At 46.7% G+C, this 21309-nt stretch overlaps 1 protein-coding gene across 3 annotated transcripts in view; it reads right to left on the bottom strand.

The window, feature by feature from the left end:
• Nucleotides 1–2941: 2941 nt before the first annotated feature.
• The window catches only part of LOC135830136 (TNF receptor-associated factor 5-like), a 97284-nt gene continuing 78916 nt past the window's right edge, over nt 2942–21309 (bottom strand). For all 3 annotated transcript variants that reach the window (XM_065342527.1, XM_065342528.1, XM_065342529.1), the window contains exons 7-14: nt 20244–20414; nt 19045–19194; nt 17137–17350; nt 13256–13419; nt 11235–11390; nt 10124–10214; nt 9154–9348; nt 2942–7164 (exon numbers count right to left, since the gene is read on the bottom strand). In XM_065342527.1, the coding sequence (XP_065198599.1) occupies nt 7049–7164; nt 9154–9348; nt 10124–10214; nt 11235–11390; nt 13256–13419; nt 17137–17350; nt 19045–19194; nt 20244–20414 (1257 nt within the window). In that variant the 3' untranslated portion in view covers nt 2942–7048. The remainder of the gene's footprint in view (nt 7165–9153; nt 9349–10123; nt 10215–11234; nt 11391–13255; nt 13420–17136; nt 17351–19044; nt 19195–20243; nt 20415–21309) is intronic.

Here is a 21309-nt window from a genome sequence, read left to right as displayed (position 1 = left end):
GCCAGACGAGTTGTTGTGAATGTGGACAGCCTGTAGCAACGAGCTCAAACCACTACAGTACAACCTTTCCGAAATTATAGCATTCAACCCCTGCAAAATTGATGTTGTCTCAAGGCGGCCACCCGTACTCTCTTTGCGGGGCCTGGGTATCCAAAGCAACTTCTGAACGTTTTTTCTAGCAAGCTGCACTGCATTGTTGCGTATCACTTACCGAATCGTTCCGAACGCTCAACCTCTTCGTGTTTCGTCGGACTCGACGCTGCAGTGTCGGGACTACGTAGTGTCAGCTGCATTAATTTTGCTTTCATCCGTCACGGATGCAGCACCACCAAGAGCTCTGAGAGGCAAGTACACGGTAAAGGTATAGTTTAGGGTCCCAAATTATTTTAGTGGGTCAGCATGCTCTACAGAGTCCCAGGCATGCACATTACACATAGGCCTTGGCCACTGTGACAACTGACATCGAGTACGATGTGGATGGACAACCACTGGTGTATGCAAAATCACCTTACGATGCGAACGAAGACGGCGCAAAGGACCATGAAAATCGCCTGAGTCACTAGTTGAAGCTCGGTGATGCCGTGCGTGTCTTGAACACCTCCATGGGCAAGGGATGGTGGTGGGTCAAGTCGATGGCGAGTCTGGCTACGTTTCATCATCATTCCTTGGCACTGAGGATGACCTGCGCGGCGCGGAGGAAGCCTCCTGGCAGAACGACGAATATGATGACTTCTACCCACCACCTTCCCTTGCCCATGGAGGTGTTCAAGACACGCACGGCATCACCGAGCTTCAAACTCAGACAATTTTCATGGTCCTTTGCGCCGTCTTCGTTCGCATCGTAAGGTGATTTTGCATACACCAGTGGTTGTCCATCCACATCGTATTCGATGTCAGTTGTGGCCAAGGCCTATGTGTAATGTGCATGCCTGGGACTCTGTAGAGCATGCTGACCCACTAAAATAATTTGGGACCCTAAACTATACCTTTACCCTCCATTCTTCTTTCCGTAGTTGCTGGAGAAAGGCAAGGGAATAATCTCTGAATTTGTTGAAAACTCGAAATGCCATACCAGATACTGTGCCCACACTACACGCAAACGGAGTTCATGAAAAAAGCATGCAGTTACTAACTAACGGAACGCTTTCTGGCTGTGTAGGCCATAGGCTATCCTAGGGCAGACTAACCGTCTCCACAGTGCAGTGCACAAACTGAATTATTATTGTTCTGAAGGAAACAGCTTTCTTGAGAAAGTCGAGGTGCGATGGTTGGCGAGTGACTTGTGTCAAAAACTCTGCACCTACTGTGACCTAGGCTATTCTCCTACTAGTCCTAGTCCTAGACGTACCTAGTACCTAGTGCCGAGCTCGGGAACTGACTTTTGTCTCGTGTTTCACACTTCCCTGATACCCCTCCCCGCCCCCCCCCCCCCCCCCCCCCCCCTCCAGCAATCCAACGAATGCAAGTGGGCTCTTTTGAGCCCCATCCCTCCCCTCACCCAGCCTACCCTTCAATTACTATGATTGGAAAATGGCGTTTGAAAGACATTCAATAATCTAAGCACTATTACACACCGTTGAGTCAGACTGCCAATATAAGGCAAGAACGGCGGGTTACACTATTCGTCGCAGGAAATGACCAAATAAACATTCACTCACATTCACTGGTTTGAGGGAAAGACACAAACGGGAAAAGTCTGTCACCACCAGGACTCGAAACTAGGGACCTTCGCTTGTAGCCAGCGATGCTCTAACCACTGAGTTATGGTGTAGTCGTCATCCCAGCAGAGACCGTTCAACATTTCCTTCAGACTTCGTAACTCATACTTCCTGCGAATCCACACAGGCGGGTGGGACGCAGCCCTCAGTAGGCCTCACTGTAACATTCCTAGTGAATAGCGATGTTTTAGCGACAAACATCAGCAACCTTCTCTACATACAATAATAATAACTGACGGACATGTAATGGTTGCAGATTCTGACTTCAACACAAGAAATAAATTGTCGTAGCGCAGGAACGCAAACGGATAGATAAACACACACAGACTCATGAAGTTGATTGTTCCAACTAGGAACACACGCTTCTTGCGTGTGTTCCTAGTTGGAACAATCAACTTCATGACTATTACCGCCGAAGTCGAAACTTCTAAGTTTACACATAGACTCGTACATAGCTAGATAAACCCCTCCAGGGGCGTCGGAATGTATTTTGGTGTGGTACGGTCAGCCATCTGAAGTACGATTTACTCGTGGGGGGAGGGATAGCTAAGCCGAAAAGTTTGGAAATTCAGTTAGAGCCCAAATCAGTGTATTTTATTGATTCACGGGGTACTTGTGGCAACTAGTGGTACGGTCAATACCGTTGTGACCGTAGCGTGTGCGACGCCCCTGCACACACACAACATTCAATAATTATATAATACAATACACAAGCGTTCAAACACACGCACGCACGCTCGTGCACACACGCACGCACGCACACACACACACACACACACACACACACACACACACACACACACACACACACACACACACACACACACACACACAATACAATACAATAATGCCCATCCGGAGATGATGGCAGGTCCTGAAAGGACCGACAGTGTTTCAGTCACTCGGAACAGAACTTCGAGTGGCGAGCGAGGTCCTGGTGACGGCGAAAATCTCGGCCGCAGTGGCACCTGAAATCTCGAGACGCAGGTTTAGGCTGCTGGATGGTGTTGCAGGCCAGTCTCCACGCACGACGGTCCTCGGCTAGGCCGTACTAGTCATTGATGTGGCGTTCCTCCACACACACATATACCCCTCCCCACACACACGCATGCATGCACAGTCACACACGGTCACACACACACACACACACACACACACACATACACACACACACACACACACACACACACACACACACAATTCACCAAGTGGCACACAGCAAGTCGGAAAGAATATAAATCAGTTGGATAACAATTCTTTCATGTACAGAATAGCCTCTCACATTGCTATCATGTCAAAAAGGCAGAACATAGTGGTCAATGCCAAAAGGAAATTTGAGGGTAATATTGTGCCGATATGGGCACTGAAACTGATAATGGTGTATCTCTGGAGGAACCGTGGAGGAACCGTGGTACATGCCTAATCGAAGAGCTTTCTAAAAAAACATCATTTTTGTCTACAGATCTGTGAGCAAAATGCTTATCTCGGATATCAGACTACATAGAAATTGTTATAGCGAGGAAGCACTGAAGGATACAAACAGGTTTACCAAATCCATGCTTTCGCAGCAGGTACAAGATTTCGCAGGCAATTGACGCTTTTGCTGCAGCAGACATTATATGCTTTCATAGCAAACACAAGCTTTCACAGCAGATTGCAGTAGATAACAGTCATACTTTAGCAGCAGACATATGTTTTCGCAGCACCAAAAATAATGTGCTTTCGCAGTACTTGTAGGCTTTTAAAACCAAGTGATCGAGATAGGCAAACATAACCAAAGAATTGCACAATAACACGATAATTAGACGTGCTGACAACATGAAAGAATAGCTGACACTATGGTCCAAAAACAAAATCGCAATCATCTTGGAATACATGCACACAGCATGCAGGAGCAATCATGCAGTTACGTAAAGAAAAAGCGCAAACAACAAGCGCAAACAAATGCATGAAAAAGTGGACGCACCCAGATGCGCGGGTGCAGTGTGCCCTGATGTGCGGGCACACTATGCCCTGATGTGCGGGCACAGGCTTCGACGGCGGCAGAGTGCTAACTCACGTTACGGTGCGCTACGGACTCTGCGGACACGACCTTGGCTTGACCTGCTCACGGCTTTCGTCCTGGGCGGCATTCGGTGCACGATGATGTCATCTCGGTCCGGTTGACCATGATGATGATGTCATCTTGGTCACGTTGCCCGTGATGACGATGGCAGTTGGTGCACGTCAGGTACCTCAGGAACCATGGCAGTGATGGGACCCCGGGGAAGGCCACGAAACGATGAGGGTATACGGTTGCTCAGCACTGGGGGAAGGGCGGGGAGGGAGGGGGGGGGGGGGAGTGTAGAGTTGTCGTGTAGTGTGTGTGTGTGTGTGTGTGTGTGTGTGTACGTGATTGTGTGTGTATGCGTGTGTACGTGTGTTTGTGTGTGTGTACGCGTGCATGTGTGTACATGTGTGTGTGTACGTGTGTGTGTGTACGTGTGTGTGTGTATTCTAAGAAAGCAAAACAAAACATGACTAGTCTACACAATACAAGTACATATAATACACAGAAAGCCACAATAGATAGCCAGTCAACAAGCCATCCGGCAACGAGTCTGTGATGGCACGTGCATACACTGAGCTAGCCTGGAAGAGGTGACACCCAGACCAACACACGCAGCAGGTGCAACGGCGACATAGCACTCACAGCCGACGGAGGAGATCAACAGCCGGGGGAGAACACGCCAATGAGTCACACGGCAACGGCACGCGGCCTCGGAGCACGGCAGCTCAAAGCACTAGAAGCGTATGGAACGTCTGCAACACAGCCTCGACCAACCAAACATCAGGCAACCGTCAACGGACACACATCCTGCCTTCAAAGAACCCCTAGATTGTCATATACCTTAATGTTATGCCGAAGCAGCCCAAGAGCCCTACCCTAGTCTATTGGGGATGAGCCCTTGGGCTACACCCTCTAACAATCCGATATACAGCTATCGGAGAAGTGACAGGCTTACTCGCTGGAACGGAGTAAGCCGTATCGGCGACTTGTGTGTCCGTCCGTTGGTGGAGCGGATGGCGGAGACGGAGCGAGCGGTGACGTCTCGCTTCAGCGCTGTTGCTGTGGCGACGGTGTGACTCGTACTGCAAAGCTGAGGCCCATCGCATGCCATACGGTGATGGCGGGATGGGCTGCACGGAGGCGGCAGTCATAGCTGCAGCATTGGATGCACATACTGCATTCACAATCTCAGCTGCGCTGCACTGCCCCGGGCGATAGCGAGCAGAAACGAGCAGAAACGACAGGGCCGACCGACACGTTCGAACGCGTCGGTACCGGAATAAGCCTGGCTCAGCTTGACGAAATTTGACATGATGCTGAGCCTTAACTTTGGAGAAGAAATGGCTGAAATCCTCGCCGCCATTGGTGATGAACAACTCTTGAGAATGGCTGAGATCTCTATAGTCATTAGTGATGAACTTAAATCTGTACTTGTTGCTTTGGATGGTGTGATGTCAGTATGATGTCAGGTATGACATCATCACCGCTGGTGTCCAGTAACAAGACAGTGCAGGATTTGTCACCAACCTCCGGTCCGAATACCAGACCGGAATGGAATGTAAATTGCATAGAGTTGAGACCCGACGGATGGCTAGACTTGGCTTGTCTTGAGTGGCTGAAGAATGGTATTACTGGTACTGAGGTACAACTATAGAGCTACTTGAACTAACGCAAATACAGCAAGGCGGACACTTGAACAACTTTGAGTACCGAGCCCAAATGTGGGATTAGCAGGAAGAAGCGATAGAGCGGTAAAGAAATTGTTTCTTGTAGAGTGGGTTGGCGTTCCACCAGAGCATGGGCGAATAGACGGTTGTCTGCCGTTGAAGATCAGCATGAGCACGCAGTCAGAGGATGACGCTGTTGTTGTTGGCGGCTCTCTTCTGATGGTGTGGTCACAGAGTCGATGGGGGATACGGCCAAATCAACAGTACAACATAACATGATAATGCCCCGTAGGGCTGCAACATACATAAATATGAATGCATTGGAATACGAGGGAGATGGCCGTAAGGTGTAACCTTGCTGCAGTTGAACATTCACATGAGCGTGGTTCCGTCAGGTTGTGATGCTCTGGTGGTAGTTGTTGGTTGGAGTGATGTCATTATGACAAGGCGATGATGTTATGGTTGCAGATATTATAAGTGATGTAACCATGACAGGGTGATGATTTAATGACACAAAGATTTATTGATTTATTTTTTGAAACAAATAAAATGTTTGGCACCTATGAAGTCAGGGGATGGCCCACGCCTGGTAAAAAAAGTGATGATGTAATGGTTGCAGATGTAAGCGATGTAATCAGAGTGTGGTAACGCGGTAATGTTGCAGTAGCTGTTGATGAGGTAGACGAAATCAGGACATGGCATGATGTAATGGCTGTTAGTGGGGTGGTGAAATCAGGAAGTGATATGATATAATAGTTGTCGGTGAGGGTGACGAAATCAGAACGTGGCGATAGCACAGTAGACGTAGAGTGGAGGCGAATAGATTGCGATTACAGTATGAGCGAGACGCTGACACAGAGAGAGAGAGAGAGGCGTATGACGTTGACATAGGGCAGTCGAGGAGACACGAAACTGTCATTGTTGAGTAGAGTAGAGTCACAACGGTATAGAGTTGTGGAGAATGAAACTAGGGATACGACAATGGCGAATGTCGGAAACAAACGTCGCGTGGGAGAATAGAATACATCAGCAGAGGTGTTGCATGTGACTATGAAATCCATACTACGAAAAGACAAGTGACGTGGCTGATTGTAGTGTGACGTCCGGGGCTGGTGAGAGGTGAGTGGAGTCGTGAAGTTACTACTCCACACATAGAGATAACTATCGTACGGGTATAGGATAATAGAGAGGTGAGTGGAGTCGTTAAGTTACTACTCCCCACACAGAGATAACTGTCATACGAGTATAGGATAATATAGAGGTGAGTGAAGTCGTGAAGTTACTACTCCACACACGGAGATAACATACGGGTTTTAGAGTATTGCTGAAAAGAGAAGTGGATGAGCGAGTTGATAGATATATGAGTGGTGCAAGAATGATAGGCTATGTTGCTGTGTGTAGTGTGATGTCATTGTAGTAAATAGATCAGGGAACACAAGCTGATTGGGATGTGGTGATAGATAGAGAGCGGAAGCAGGACAGGATGGGAGTCGGTACTCATGTTGGACGGGGGGACAGGCTGGGCAGGACTGGGGAGAGGACGGGCAGGAGGGGGGGGGGGGAGGGCGGGACGGGTGCTGAGCATACCTCACCGTTTCACAACGATCCCCGAGTTAATGGTTGTCAAGACCGGTCGTGTCCATCTTGATGCGCAGATAGAGCGTGTCGTTCTTCGCGTACTGGTGCGGTGCTGCCTGGATGATCTTGTGCGACACAAAGCAAGGGCAGCCTGGGAACACAAGGCAGAACAGTGGTCCAGAGAAACGGTGCATACATACAGTCAACTTCGCTGATAACGACTGCGGATATAACGACAATTCGCGAATACCGACAGAATTCATGCCCAGAGCAAAGTCCCATCCAACTGTAATACATATAATGAGACTTCGGGTATAACGACACTTCGCGAATAAGGACACTTTTCTGATGCCCCGCCGAGTGTCGTTATACGCGAAGTTGACTGAACATACATCTGGCTTTGGAATATTTACAGTAAAGAAAAAGGACCAAGAAACTGCAGTAGGTATCGGTTATAGCGTGGGTGTTTGAAAAAACGACTTTCTATTCTTATTTCCGATATTTCTTACATACGATAAATATAGTGTGACGTATCATATGCATGTGCGCATAGCCAGGAAGATCATCATACATGCAACGTAGTGCTGCTGTGTATGCGGTTGCTCATACTTCCAAAGTAGTCCCATACTGGCATTACTGGGCCATAGGATCACCATGTGGCTGAGCAACATGAGCTACATGACCACAACAGATGCACTTGCAGCATTATGATGCAATTCGAGTCGGTTCAGAACTGTATCGGGCAGATGTTATTACTACAGGCGATACACTTTGTACTAATCTGGCATGTTTTGCTACACAAAGTCCATTCTTAGGACCGATATATTCCATTACACGATAACATTGCTTGTAAGAATAAATACACACATGAAACCCATGTTATGATTATGAAAATATGAGAGTTCATTCTTGTAGGCGGTATATTCTTTTACACGACCACACTATAACCGATACGCACTGTACAAGTTACGCTACAATTTGGATTATTTGCTTTTCATTGCTATCAGGTTCAGCTTCATTTTCTCTGTGCTGCGCTGATGAGTCCACAAAGGACGAAACAGTTCTGTCCGCAGATCTAGCATACCAGGAGGTAGAGGGAACCGGCTGTCCGCAACACACAGTGAACTTGCATAGTGACGCACACAGATATTCCCTATTTTCCGGAGTACGTGTACAAGCTGCGCTGGATCCCCACACGCAGATTCTGGGTCACAAAATAATGACATCCACCCTGTCTATAAGCAAGGATTTCAGAGACAGCAACTCTAATATGGCAATCAAGAGTACTAATTGTGCGGCAGCCATGCTTTGTTTCAATAGTAATAAACATGCCAGAGCAATGTGAAGGTGAACATGTACACGTGAAAAGAAAAAGAAGTGTTCAGAACGGTTTTCCCGATTACCGCCCGGTTAGTACGCTTGATTGTCGTACCCTCTTTATCATCGTGAATTCGACCATTGCAGTGCAAGCCGCACCAGGATATTTTGGGTAAATTACTGGTGTGTTTATGTGTTTAAAGTGCGGCTTATGCTCCGGAAAATACGGTAATTCTCTAGTCTGACTTGCTTGTATTCCTTGAAATTCGAATGTACATTGCAATGTTCATATCCGTTAAACAGTCTGGCTAGTCACCGGCCTCCCATTATCACGCACACGACATCACTGCATCATACACTACTCAACACCCATAGTCCCCTGAGTACAAGCCGCCCCCTTGATTCAACACAAAACAAAACTTTATCCATTGGGTTCAGTACGTCACACATGATATGAACTGCATAGAAAAAAGCAGAAAGTTCTGCAAGAGTGATTTTACTGCTGTCTCCTATCAATCACCTAAAGCCATTGGGTTCAGAACACCACACGTACGTTATGAACAGAATAACACTTTCTCACCCACTCCATATCGCGCTACACATCACATGGTAGTTGTGACGCTGCGCTTGCCACACTCATGGCATATAGCAGTACTCTCAGGGCAGGGCCAGTATCAATTTGCATAATTGTGATGATCGATTCAGTTCGTGAAACTCAAGAGTTACGAAAAAGCAACCGCTCGTTCTTCTGTCTGCGTGTGAACAGAACAGAGAGAAGAAAGTGCTGCAAGAGTAAATCTCACTGCTGTCTCCTAGCACTGACCTGAAGCAACATTCATTCCAGACGTTGGTTTCTGGAAGCTGGTGGAGCGAACGTCAGGCATGAATGTCTCGCTGATGTCACGTCTGGCCGGCGACTGGTCGAGCAGTGTCAGTGTGATACGGCGGTTAAACGGCCATGTCAGCAACGCATCATACTCACCAGCCATGATCACGAAGAAGATTGAGATATACTTATCTGGAGGCAAAGAAAGGCAAGGTGATTGAAAAATGAATATCGATAAGACCCTGTCCAAGAGAAAAATGTGGAATGGACTTCCGGGGGATTCCTACCGCGGGACCTGCATACAGCTGCTTGGATCATGGAGATAAAATCATACTACTTTTGATCAGCCAGTACTGAAGCCAGGAGGGCCAGCATCTCACAACATTCTCCTATATCAAATTACCTGTACATTCAATGCTGCATTCACTCCCACGACTTGATAACTGATGGTAGAGACATACCTATGAACTGATGGTAGAGACATACCTATGAACCGAGGGTGGAGACATACCTATGGATGCGGAAAGCTGAGTCCAACTGAATCTCACACGAACAAGGATAGTTTCCACTGCTGATCTGCTGTACAAATATTCGTACCCTGGTCTTGTTCTAAATGAGTGACCTCTATGTTCACGCTCTGCTTGAACCAGATACGATAGGATTCCATTCACCGGAAAATCTCCCTGAACACTGGCGGAGCTCTACTCTACTATGACTGAAACAACAAACAAGGAATTCGGGTAGACACAACCATTCCCATGGCGCTGCACATCCGAACCAGTTCCGGCATTTCACAACGATTCGGCACTCGGCCATCATCAGGTAATAGGAACAGTGGATACAGTGGAAGCCACACAGGAGCAGTATAATAATTATTATATACATTACACAGCGTGTAGAGCCAAAAAAAGATGTGAGCTACGTCACCTCTGTGCGGAGGGGCTGCAGTGCAATATTCGAAACTCACCGAAGCCAGCACCGTCACCGTTGGGGTACAGGCGAGCGCATGCCTTATAACCATGACGACTGGAGTAAAATGGCTGACTGTAGTGTGACGTCTGCAGCATCAGGGAACAGGGACACAGGACATGCAGGAAAGGCCAGATTAGAACACTACTGCGTATAATGATGTGCGATGCGGTGTTGTGCTGTGTAAATCATGGCATATGATCACCAAGCAGGAACATTCTATTCATGGAAAGCAAAACAACGAGTTTCTAAAACCTCTTCAAATCCATCACCAGTAGTCAATGGCTCCAGAAATCCACACAAACCAGTGTTTGATCGTTCCATTCATTTGAAATGCAAGCAACCAGAACCAATGAAAATTGTTCTTCCCGTGATTAGTTTTTTCCCCTAAAAAGCCGAACATTCTATTAATTTGAAACTCGGTATTCTATTAATTTAAAAAACTTTAAGAGCAGGATCACTGGATGGCTCCCCATGACAATTTGCGTGGAAATGTATTGCGGGAATGACTGGCTTCCATCCTGCATCAGCATTGTGTACTGGTCAAACCTTCCCTCACTCGGTCTAGTCGCGAATCGCGAGAATAATCTAATCAACTCCTTATTTGCGCATCGTGCGCCTAAATCTGCTATGCGTACTGCATTGTTGCACGCTGTATTTTCTCTTCGGGGTGCTAGTGCCGAATTGGGCCAGCACCGTACTCACCCTTTTTCTGTAGTATTCATATTTGATTACAATGTGCTCGTAATGGTGTTGCTGCTGTTTTCCCCCGAAACAAAGAGCTCTTTCCGGTTGGTAAAAGAGCTGCCGAATTTCTTCTTATCATCGACTTCATTACTTGAAATGATCTTACTCGTAGCCTTGACCAGAGTCAAGCTACAACAACCGAAGCTCTTGTTGTGTGTTATGGACTGATAATCGGCCAGTGATACACAACATTAGTACCTCAACTTGGTCAAAGGTGTGAGCGTAGTATTCCATTTCGGGAACCCAGTATACAAGAAAATCCACATAGGAGAACTCTTCTTTTGCCTGCTTTTCGCGCTAGCTGCTCACAAATTTCTTCTAAAGGCCTTTGTGATCATTCAACGCAGCCGAGCCCTTCCTACCTTGCTGCCGTTCTTTGCGGTCTCAAAGTGCTTCCAGAAGTTAGTGAACTTCCACATGAGAACGCCCGAGTAGGACGAAGTCTCAAGTTCAAACACGCGCAAGTCCAGGCTGTCAAAGCACTTCCTCCATGACGCCTCCGATGATGACGCAACCTCCTACATAGGAGAAACAAAAGCAAGCCTTGTGCCGTCAAATGGTGTGTGTTGTTTTGTAAAAAATAAAATAAAATAATAAAAAAGCAGATCAGCTAGTTAGTACCTTAGTTCGCTGCATCTGCGCCTTGATCCACAGAGGGTTGTGGCGTGCCTACGGATGCGAAACACTCGGCCTCCAGCCAAGCTTAACGCGAACCGCGTGTTCTCCCCTGATTATATGTCGCACTGTATTATAAGTCGCAACCCGATTTTCAAGTCAGAAACGGAGTAGTATCAATACATTCACAAGAGTAGGGAGTCACACTCGATTGTAAGTCGCAGCCCCTTCTTTACTCGGATTGTAAAAAGAGGTGCAATGTGCATTCGGGGAAATGCGATGCATGTACTGTTGCCACTAAGAACACGAAAATTAAGATTTTAGCAAGAGCAGACGACAATGATATGCACAGTAAGGTCGCATGTGCATTGATCTCGCAAGTCTCTGCATAGTTGGTGCTTGCACGCCAACACGCATGCAAGGCAGAGTTGCCATGGACTTGCGAAAGTGCCGGACCCACGATGAGAACTGCGACACAAGCCTTAGTTCACAATGCAAGGAATCTGTATTTGGTTGTACCTCTGAGTACCATGACAACAGGACCAAACACACACACACACACACACACACACACACACATACACACACAAACACACGTACTTGGTCCGCGTCAGCAATATTGTCGCTTATCTTTCGAAAATTTGAACTTAGACTTTGGACATCAACGCGTGCACTTGAAGTGATACAACTTGGTATGATGGAAGGTAAGGTATAGAATGACAACTAGCTAGGAGGAATTTATTGGCAAAGGAAGGCTTCATACTTTTTCGGTCCTCCTCGTCGCTGCTCTCGGCGCTGGTGACACATTTTTTTGCTCGGGATCGACTCTCTTGCTTTTTCAAGCTCATCTCTCCTCCGCTCCGCTGCCTGGCTATTTTCTAAAGAGAAGTCGATCGTGACGGTCGCCTTCTCTATAGAACTTCGCGTGGGCAGCACGACAGCCTGTGTAGTTCTAACCAGACACCGTTCTTTGCAAGATTTTATTTTTAACGACGACGACGCGTACAGTACTTGCAAATCTCCTTGTCGCTCTGGATACTCCGTGCGTAGAGCTGGAGGTGAAGGAGCTGCAATCTCTGCTTGACGAGCGATCCCTGCGGTGAGCGATCTCGGCCGTTCAGCAAAAATGGAGCTGATTCCGAGTAGCCAATTACTTTCTTGTGGCTTGCGCTGCTCTTGCCTGCACAGCGTAACAAGATCATCTATGTTGTTGCTGCGCTGTATCAATCAAAATCACCCACCCGTCGCTCTCGAAATCCACTCGAAATCTAGCTAGACCTTTCAGGTACTAGTAAACTAACTTACTAACCAAAATTGGGATGAAATGGGCTGCCAAGTGAGCATTGGCGACATATAAACAGAGCTGAAAGATAAGCGACAATATCGCTGACGCGGACCAAGTACACGCACACACGCACACACACACACACACGTACACGCACACACGTACACACACACACACATACCCACAAACACACACACGCACACACGTACACACACAAACACACATACCCACAAACACACACACGCGCACACACACACACACACACACACACACACACACACACGCACACACGTACACGCACACACGTACACACACACACACATACCCACACACACGCACACACACACACACACACGCACACACGTACACACGTACACACACAGACAGACACACACACACACACACACGTGTGCACTCACACACACACACACACACACACACACACGTGTGCACTGCTGCAATGCTGACAACCGGTCACCTCACCTTAGCTTCCCGAGCAGCCGTGACACTGGCCACTTCCATTGCGCCGACACGATGCTCGACAACACCAAGTCTCTGGGCTACGTCGCCCTGACTAGCCTCCTCTCCCAACAGTGAGTTGACGTCCTGCCGGAAATCGGCCATCTCTTTGCTCTGCCTTCCAAAGCCTACAGAGGAAAACAAGCACATAGACGTATTGCTCATGACAAGCAAGGTCCGGGTTAGAGTCCAGGTGGGGTTGGCATTTTTCTCTCTTTTCAGGCAGTTCACATCCCTGACAGATCCTCTGAATAAATGTAGTGTTTTTAAAATATTATTGCACGAGATCCCTGTAGCAAGTCATACAAACTGCTGCGTGCAAAATAATGAATTTGCTGTGTATATATGTAGGACTCAGTATAGAGTCCATGCACTATATGATGTCCACCACCCTATATGGAGTCCATTGGTCCAAAATCCACTATACAGTGTCCATGAGTCCACTCAGTTTTGATCAGCTTCATCCTGCCGCGCAATCCCCTATAAGGAGTACACTTTTTCTACAAGTCCCCTATTCACGGTCCAGGAGTCCAGTTTTTTTTTTATCCAGTCACGCCGTCCTGTGTGTTGTGCCCGAAAGAGAACAGACACCTTTTCAGTTTTGCTTGCCTCATGGCAGCGCATTCCTTTCTTTACTTCAGCCATGGCTGCCAGTTCTGCTGTGCAGTTGCTGACAGTAATCTGTATCGAGGTAACCAAGGAGGATAAGGAGACGTTCAAAATCAAATCTGGAAAGCGTCTTGTGGTTCTCTGAAGACGTTTCAACAATGCGCGGGATGAAAGCAGAAATTGCAGAACGAGAAAAGTTCAGCACAGTTCAAATCTGACGAGTCAGGTACACTGACACTCTCTTTCGTTCGACGCCACAAGGATCCCCTGTTTGGCTGGCCATTGCTGCCAGTAAGGCGTTTGAACGGTTTCATCAGAGCGAGGGATGAAAGCAGAAAGCGGAGAACGAGAAAAGTTCAGCACAGTTCCAATCTGACGAGTCAGATACACTGACACTCTCTTTCGTTCGACGCCACAAGGATACCCTTTTTGACTGGACAGGAGCTGCCTGTACCACCGTGTCAAAAGGCTGTCCAACTACATGGCAGGACGATGACTGAGGTAAGGAAGCTTTTACTCGTTTCGATTGGTCTGCTGTTCTGTCGTTATGCTTGATTTTTTTCCATTTTCAAGGATCGTATCGTGTTTGTTTGATGTTGCTTGAATGAATGCCCTAAAAGTAATCAACCACTTCGTAATAGTCCTCAAGGACTGCAAGGACTTTGCGTCAATCGTATACGATCGTCTAGCTATCATCAATTATTATTTTATTTCATGAGAAATGTATTTTTATCCCTGTGATAATTATGTGAACTCCACGACACTCTTCCTCTACTAGGCTCTAGTATGATGTCAAATACAATGGGATCCACAAATGCAGTGCCAGTGTACTAGTAGTAGTAGGAGGAGGAGGATTTCTTGTATGCCGATGACAAGAAAAAGCTTCTCAAGCTAATACATGTACTCGTATTCCATGAAGTAACCGTTTTGATGTCACAAACATGACATTGTGTCAGTGAAACTGCCTCGTGACAACAAATCATTGCATTTCCATCTTGGGGAAGACTGACTGACTGCAACGCTGTACAGATTGTTTAAATCATCTCATTTCAATTTAGTTGCAGTGAAGTGAAACACTGTGTATGCTACATGTATGGTGGTGTGTCTGTGCGTCTTGAGTGTGCACAAACGATCTTATTTCTCGTATTACTAATAGATTATTGTCCCCACCGTCACCTGTTCACAGGTCTTTGTGTGGATGGATTTTCATTGAGCATCACATTCGTTGAGAACTTGGTAGTTGTGTGCTCCCATGCATCATTACGGTAATAAGCGTATCCTTGTGCTATCTATTTGTTGCAGGTGTGCTGATCTTCAGAAGCTTGCGGAACTGAGTGCTGCTGAACATTTGCATGGCCATGAGCAATGGTGAAGCTTGCTATTGCACTCTCAGCATGTGCTAGTATTATGCTGACTACTGCACTATGTTACTCTCTTACACTACTACATGTATGTAAGCGTGCGTGCATCCGCCCACGTATGCATTCGTTTCGTACAATTATTTGTTATTCCTCTTGACTTTACGTGTAAATGGGTGGACGTTTGCATGGCTGTTGGAGTTGCGTGTGTATTGTGTCTCTACTCTTTTCTTGGTGTTTTCTTGGCTTTGTATAAATTTGTGTGTGTGCGTGCGTGTGTGCGTGCGTGCGTGTGTGTGTGTGTGTGTGTGTGTGTGTGTGCGCGCGCGCACAATAATTTGAAAACAAATAATTAATCCTTGGCTCTCCATTGTTCTCTTTCGATTATTGGTTTTTTCTAGGTATTTTCTTGGCGTTGTGTGGGTGTGTGCATGTGTGTGTGTGCGTGCACAATAATTTGGCAACCCTACATAATTGAGATATTGTAATTTGCAGCGTCTGCGAAGAGACCACTTGATTTGAGGATGGTGTTTGTAGGGTTTTTCATGTAATGAAATGGCTGCAGTGGCGCCTCAATACTTCTTTTTTTATCTTGAGAAGTAAATGATGTAAAGGATTAAAGGGAGAGGCCGTTTTCTGGTTAATATTCACTGCTTACAGCAGATCCTATGTCTAATTTCGAACTCTGGATAGGGGATGCCTAATTGGCTGGACTTTATACAGGGAGTGTTGTCCACATAAAGACTCCTTATAGTTGATTTCAAAGTTTGGACTCCATACAGTTGATTTTGGACCAATGGACTCTATATAGGGGTGAAGCCAATTGGCTGGACTCTATACAGGGAGTGATGTCCATCTAAACTTTGAGCTCACAGTTGATTCCAAGTTTGGACTCTGTACAGTGGATTTGGGACCAATGGACTCTATATAGGGGTTGGACATCATATAGGGGCTGGACGCTCTACTGAGTCCAACATATAGGTGGGCGATGTGGAGACAAAAACCCGGTCAACAGTGCACACCTTGACCCGATGGGTTTTATCCGACTTGTACTTTCCCGCCCGCTTGCTTGAGAGACGTATCCCCTCTCCCCTAACTCACTTGTGAGATCTGCATTCGAGACTGAGGATATATGCATGTAGGTGAAGTGGTGGCCCGCCGATGCGAATGTATTTGCTTGATGTGTTCCTCAACACATCGGGTGATGCGGCCGCGAATCCGGCTAACTTTACTTTGTACTGTTTTCATCAGCAGTTTGAGGGGTTCAATGCTCAATAAGCTGTGTCCGTTTACGACTGACAAAAAAACGTCCTTTTCAAAGCGAATTCTGTTCACCACCTGTCCCGGCATCTTTTATGTATCTATTTTTTTGTAATGACAAGTGACTGGACGCAACGCATGTACTGGTGTGGACATTGAAGTCCGTTGAGAAGCGACGCAGCCACGGGGCTCTGGCCTTGCAGCCGTGAGCACTGCCGCGCCATGTTTGCAGTGTGTATATGAACTTCAGTGCGTGTACTTCATGCTAAGGTAGTAAGGGGCTGGCCACGGTCATTCCACCGGATTCCGATATCCACAGCAGTAGTAATGCATTTTCTGTTCCTTTATCGCCCTGAACGGCACAAGCGACGTTGGCAAACCCGCTTACATTGCGAAGGTGCTAGCAATATAAAAAACAACAGTAGTATTTGTCTCGGATACTGAGCCAATAAATATAATTAAAATAGAAGAAATCACACGGAAACGTTTACGCCCTGTTATCGCACTTTCTGACTGCATAATATTATCTTGATATAGTCGTGGATAGTTGTTATATAACTCGTTTCCATGTGATTTCTTCTGTTTTTATTTTTTTAGTAGTACTTGTTGCTATCTTACCGTCCTTGACATCGCGTTCCATTCGGTCACACTTGGCTTTGACATGGCTCAACGCGGTGTGCAGCTCCCGGATCTCCTGGTCTTTGGCTACCAGGGCAGCGTCCCTGCCCTGCAGGTCCTGTCTCAAAGTGGTGATCATTCCAAACATTGCCTTCAGGTGATGAAGCATGCCTTCCTGGCTGCTGGTGTGTTCGTGGAGTTGTCTTCTCTTCACCTGTATTGCACGTGCATGATAAGCATAGCCAGTTGCATGTACACACAAACACACCAACATATACGTGCACGGACACATGCGTGTACACACATAACATGTACGTGCACGTAATTATGTGTATACACGCACACACACAAACACGCACAAACACACAATCACACACATACAAACACACACACACACACACACACACAAACACGCACACACACACACACACACACACACACACACACAAACACACACAAGAGAACATAACTGTCAAAGAGGTTCTGTAGAAATGCGCCAGGGTGCGCGCAAAGAAAAAGACCACAACCAACAGAAACAGATTGATCTACCAACAGAAACCGATTCAAAGCTGAGAAATTCTTGAACTGCATGTTCCTTGCAAAACCTGTGTTAACTTTAGATGTTACTAGAGAAGTACAGAAAACCCTGTGTTTGCTGTGTTTGCCGCACCCTGTGCCAAGCGGAATCCTGTATCGACCGGACAAATTTCCATGCACCAAAGTGCGTGTGGATCAGACGTTCATGCCTGGATCCAGCGGAGTCCTTTCATATCAGGACAGTTTCCGCTGCAGCAAGGGCGTCCGGTTAGGGCAGGACTCACTGTACTCCATTATACACCGTGTTTGCCAGACATGCGTGAACATTCTCAAGCCCAGGCCTTGCTTGATAGAGTAGCAAAATGTGGCAAAACAGGTGAACAACGGCTGATGTGCAGCTCATCTACAAGCCAGCAACACGTTTGCCACCCCATACAGACTAGCACTGGTTTGCCTCTTCATAGAAACTAGAACTGGTTTGCCAATCAATGCAGATCTTATGCGATGATGTCATTCGCCGATCTACCACTCAGTACAACGCTTATGTCATGAGGCCATTTGCACACCCATCATGCAGGGTCCACTAAGGTATGTCCATATCAGATATGTCAGGTATGATGTCTATTGATATCCTCTTTCGCTGCCGAGTTCCTGTTGCTGTTGCTACTCGTCCGTTTCCTCTCCTAACCCTTACTTACGTTATCGCCGTGGCTGACTATCACCCACTCTCTCCACATTGGCCAGTGTGTCCACTGAGCTGTGAGATGTTGTAATAAAAAGCAGTACCGTAAAGTACAGCCAGAGCGACCCGTCTCGCGAGAGCGCCCCCACCTTGATTTTACAGCCATTGGAAGAAAATCGTATGGATGAGTGCTACTAAGTTTGTACGGTGTGAGAACTTTAGTGTACTAAGGTCACAGGTGACATGTTCTTATGTAGAGCTGGCATCCCCTCGAAGGTAAACTGGGTACGGATTGCCTGCACAACGTGCAGTGTTTGTACAAGGTTCGTGTCGTATGACCTACAGACAGAAAACCACCTCCACAAGACGACCACGAAAGGACGAGATGGTGGGGCGCTCTGGCGGTACTTTATGTTAATAATACACATTGTAAAAACTTGGATGTTGAGCCAATAGCAATATGTAAAGCGAAAAGGACCTATAAGTTACTAGTTATGACCAATAGTCCACCAGGTGGTCGAATGTCTCAATATACTTGTCAGTTTTGTGCCTCGTTGTCGCACTATCTGACTGTTTATTATCTCGTTATCTTGGTGGACCGTTAGTCATAACTTGTAGCTTATAGGTCCTTTTCTCTAAACATAATAAATATTGTTTTTTGCTTCATGACACCCGCGTGATTCACCTACCCTGTCCGGGCAGCCATACGGGCAAGAGACTTCGACTTCTTGACACGTGTTGGCCAAGTGCTTCGTGGTGTCCTTGCGCGGAAACGTGGCCGTGCAACCGATCATCTCACAGCCGATCAAGCTCTCCAGGCAGCTCGTGGCAAAGTGGCGCTGCGCAGAACAGACGAGACCAGACCAGACGAGACCAGGCATCTATGTGTACAGTCACAGCTCTCTGCCCAGCACAGGCATTGGGGACAGTACCAGCTCTCTGCCCAGCACAGGCATTGGGGACAGTACCAGCTCTCTGCCCAACACAGGCATTGGGGACAGTACCAGGCTAAGACCCACTGTCTCTGCAAATGTACAACCTAAATTTACAGTCACGTGGGCAGGCTGTAATGAAGGGGTTATATTTACAATACAGTCAACTTCGTGTATAACGACACTCGGCTGGGCATTAGAAAAGTGTCCTTATTCGCGAAGTGTCGTTATACCCGAAGTCACATTATATGTATTACAGTTGGATAGGACTTTGCTCTGGGCATGAACATTCTGTCGTTATTCGCGAATTTTCATAATATCCGCAGTCGTTGTTAGCGAAGTTGCCTGTATATGCCATATACACCATGTATGTGTACACGTAGATCTACAACATGTCTAACTAACCAAGATGGGTTTTCTTTTTTTCTAGGCCGGAAAGAGAGAAGGGGGGGGGGGAGGGAGGGGATTGGCCGCACTCTCATTGGCTATATGCCTGATGCGACCTCACAGGACAATACCTGTGAGTGCACAGAACCTGTTGACGTTTGTACACGTGGTCATTGTGGTGTTGGTGTCTAGGCATTGCCATGCACCGCAGTAGGACAGACCTCTCTATTCCGGCAGCACAGTTCATCGGGCAGTATTCTACCGGATTGCAGAGGGCGCTGGACTAACAACCATCCATATTAGAATGCCAGCATGCATAATAATATATCATGTTGTTGAATCTGGGCCATATGCAATGATTAGGCTGACTATGGCACATACAAAACACTTCAACAGAAGATCAAGAACGGTTGTAGTATTCTAAAATTACCACTGTAAAACCAAGTTTTGGTTTTTCACTATCCCGAATCTTTCTAAAGGACTTGCTACGAGATTCGGGCAACAGAGATTAATCGTAACACACAATCTGTCACCACGTGAAGTACTGTTCTATTCGATCTTCGACGTACCTCCATATCCGCAATGGGTACGCTCTCGCCACACAGTCGGCACTTGGAACGTCTGAACTCGCAGTTCTCCTGCACGTGCGCCTCCAGCAGGTGACGCAGTGGCCGCGCTTTGCAGCCCAGCTTCGCGTTGATGCACTTGACGGGCACGTACTTGCACTGCGATAGATGCTCCTGAGGACACACGATCAAAGAATGATTGGGAAAGCAGATACCGTATTATCTCTAATATAAGCACAGTCTCCAATAATAGCACGTCTCCAATAATAGAACACCTTGGGGCGGCATTCAAAAAATAAAGTGCTCAGTCTCCATTATAAGCACACTGTGTAAATTCATTATCTGTACTGGCGGGAAAAAAACCTGAAACGTGTGTGTCTGACATGAATTTGGCATGGCAACATGCCTCTGAAATGAGGTTGAAATAATAATGGAACAGTCTCCAATAAAGGAACGTCTCAATTAATAGCACGGGGCGGAGGTACATTAAAAAAATAAAGGACCGTGCTTATATTAGAGATAATACGGTACTAGTATACCTACATGACTCGGGCTGAGAGCCAAAGATTAATTTATAAGAAAAAAGGACCAGACAAGAGGACCGTTGCCAGTGCCATGCAATGTTACCGCATGAGCTTATTGTGAAGTAACTGATGGTGTTAGTGGATATTATAGAGTAACATTTAGCTCCTTATGGATACGAGTTAAGAGTAACTCTCCAACACTGTAAATGGATACTATATACAGTCAGAAAGTGCAATAACTAGGCACAACACTGACAAGAGTACTGAGACATTCGACGTCCTGACACCTAGCTTCAACACATCTCCGTAGCGCTAACCGACAGCCTTCCAACTTGGAAGGTTCAAGGTTATGGAATGACCGAAGAGGGGAAGGCAAGCGATACAAAAACGAGCAAAAGCTACAGTCCCAACGGAACAAAGAATGTCGATTGTTACTGGACGATGACGAGACCAGTACGATATTTGACAAAGCGGTCTAACTACAATTCGAAGCAGCAAAGCAGCACACCACCCAATTCGAAGCAGCAAAACAGCACACCACCCAA

This window comes from Sycon ciliatum, chromosome 13 (assembly GCF_964019385.1).
Source record: "Sycon ciliatum chromosome 13, ocSycCili1.1, whole genome shotgun sequence".
NCBI classification, from domain to species: Eukaryota; Metazoa; Porifera; class Calcarea; order Leucosolenida; family Sycettidae; genus Sycon; species Sycon ciliatum.
The sequence above is the reverse complement of the archived record's forward strand: the minus strand, read 5'-3'. Positions and strand labels throughout refer to the sequence as shown.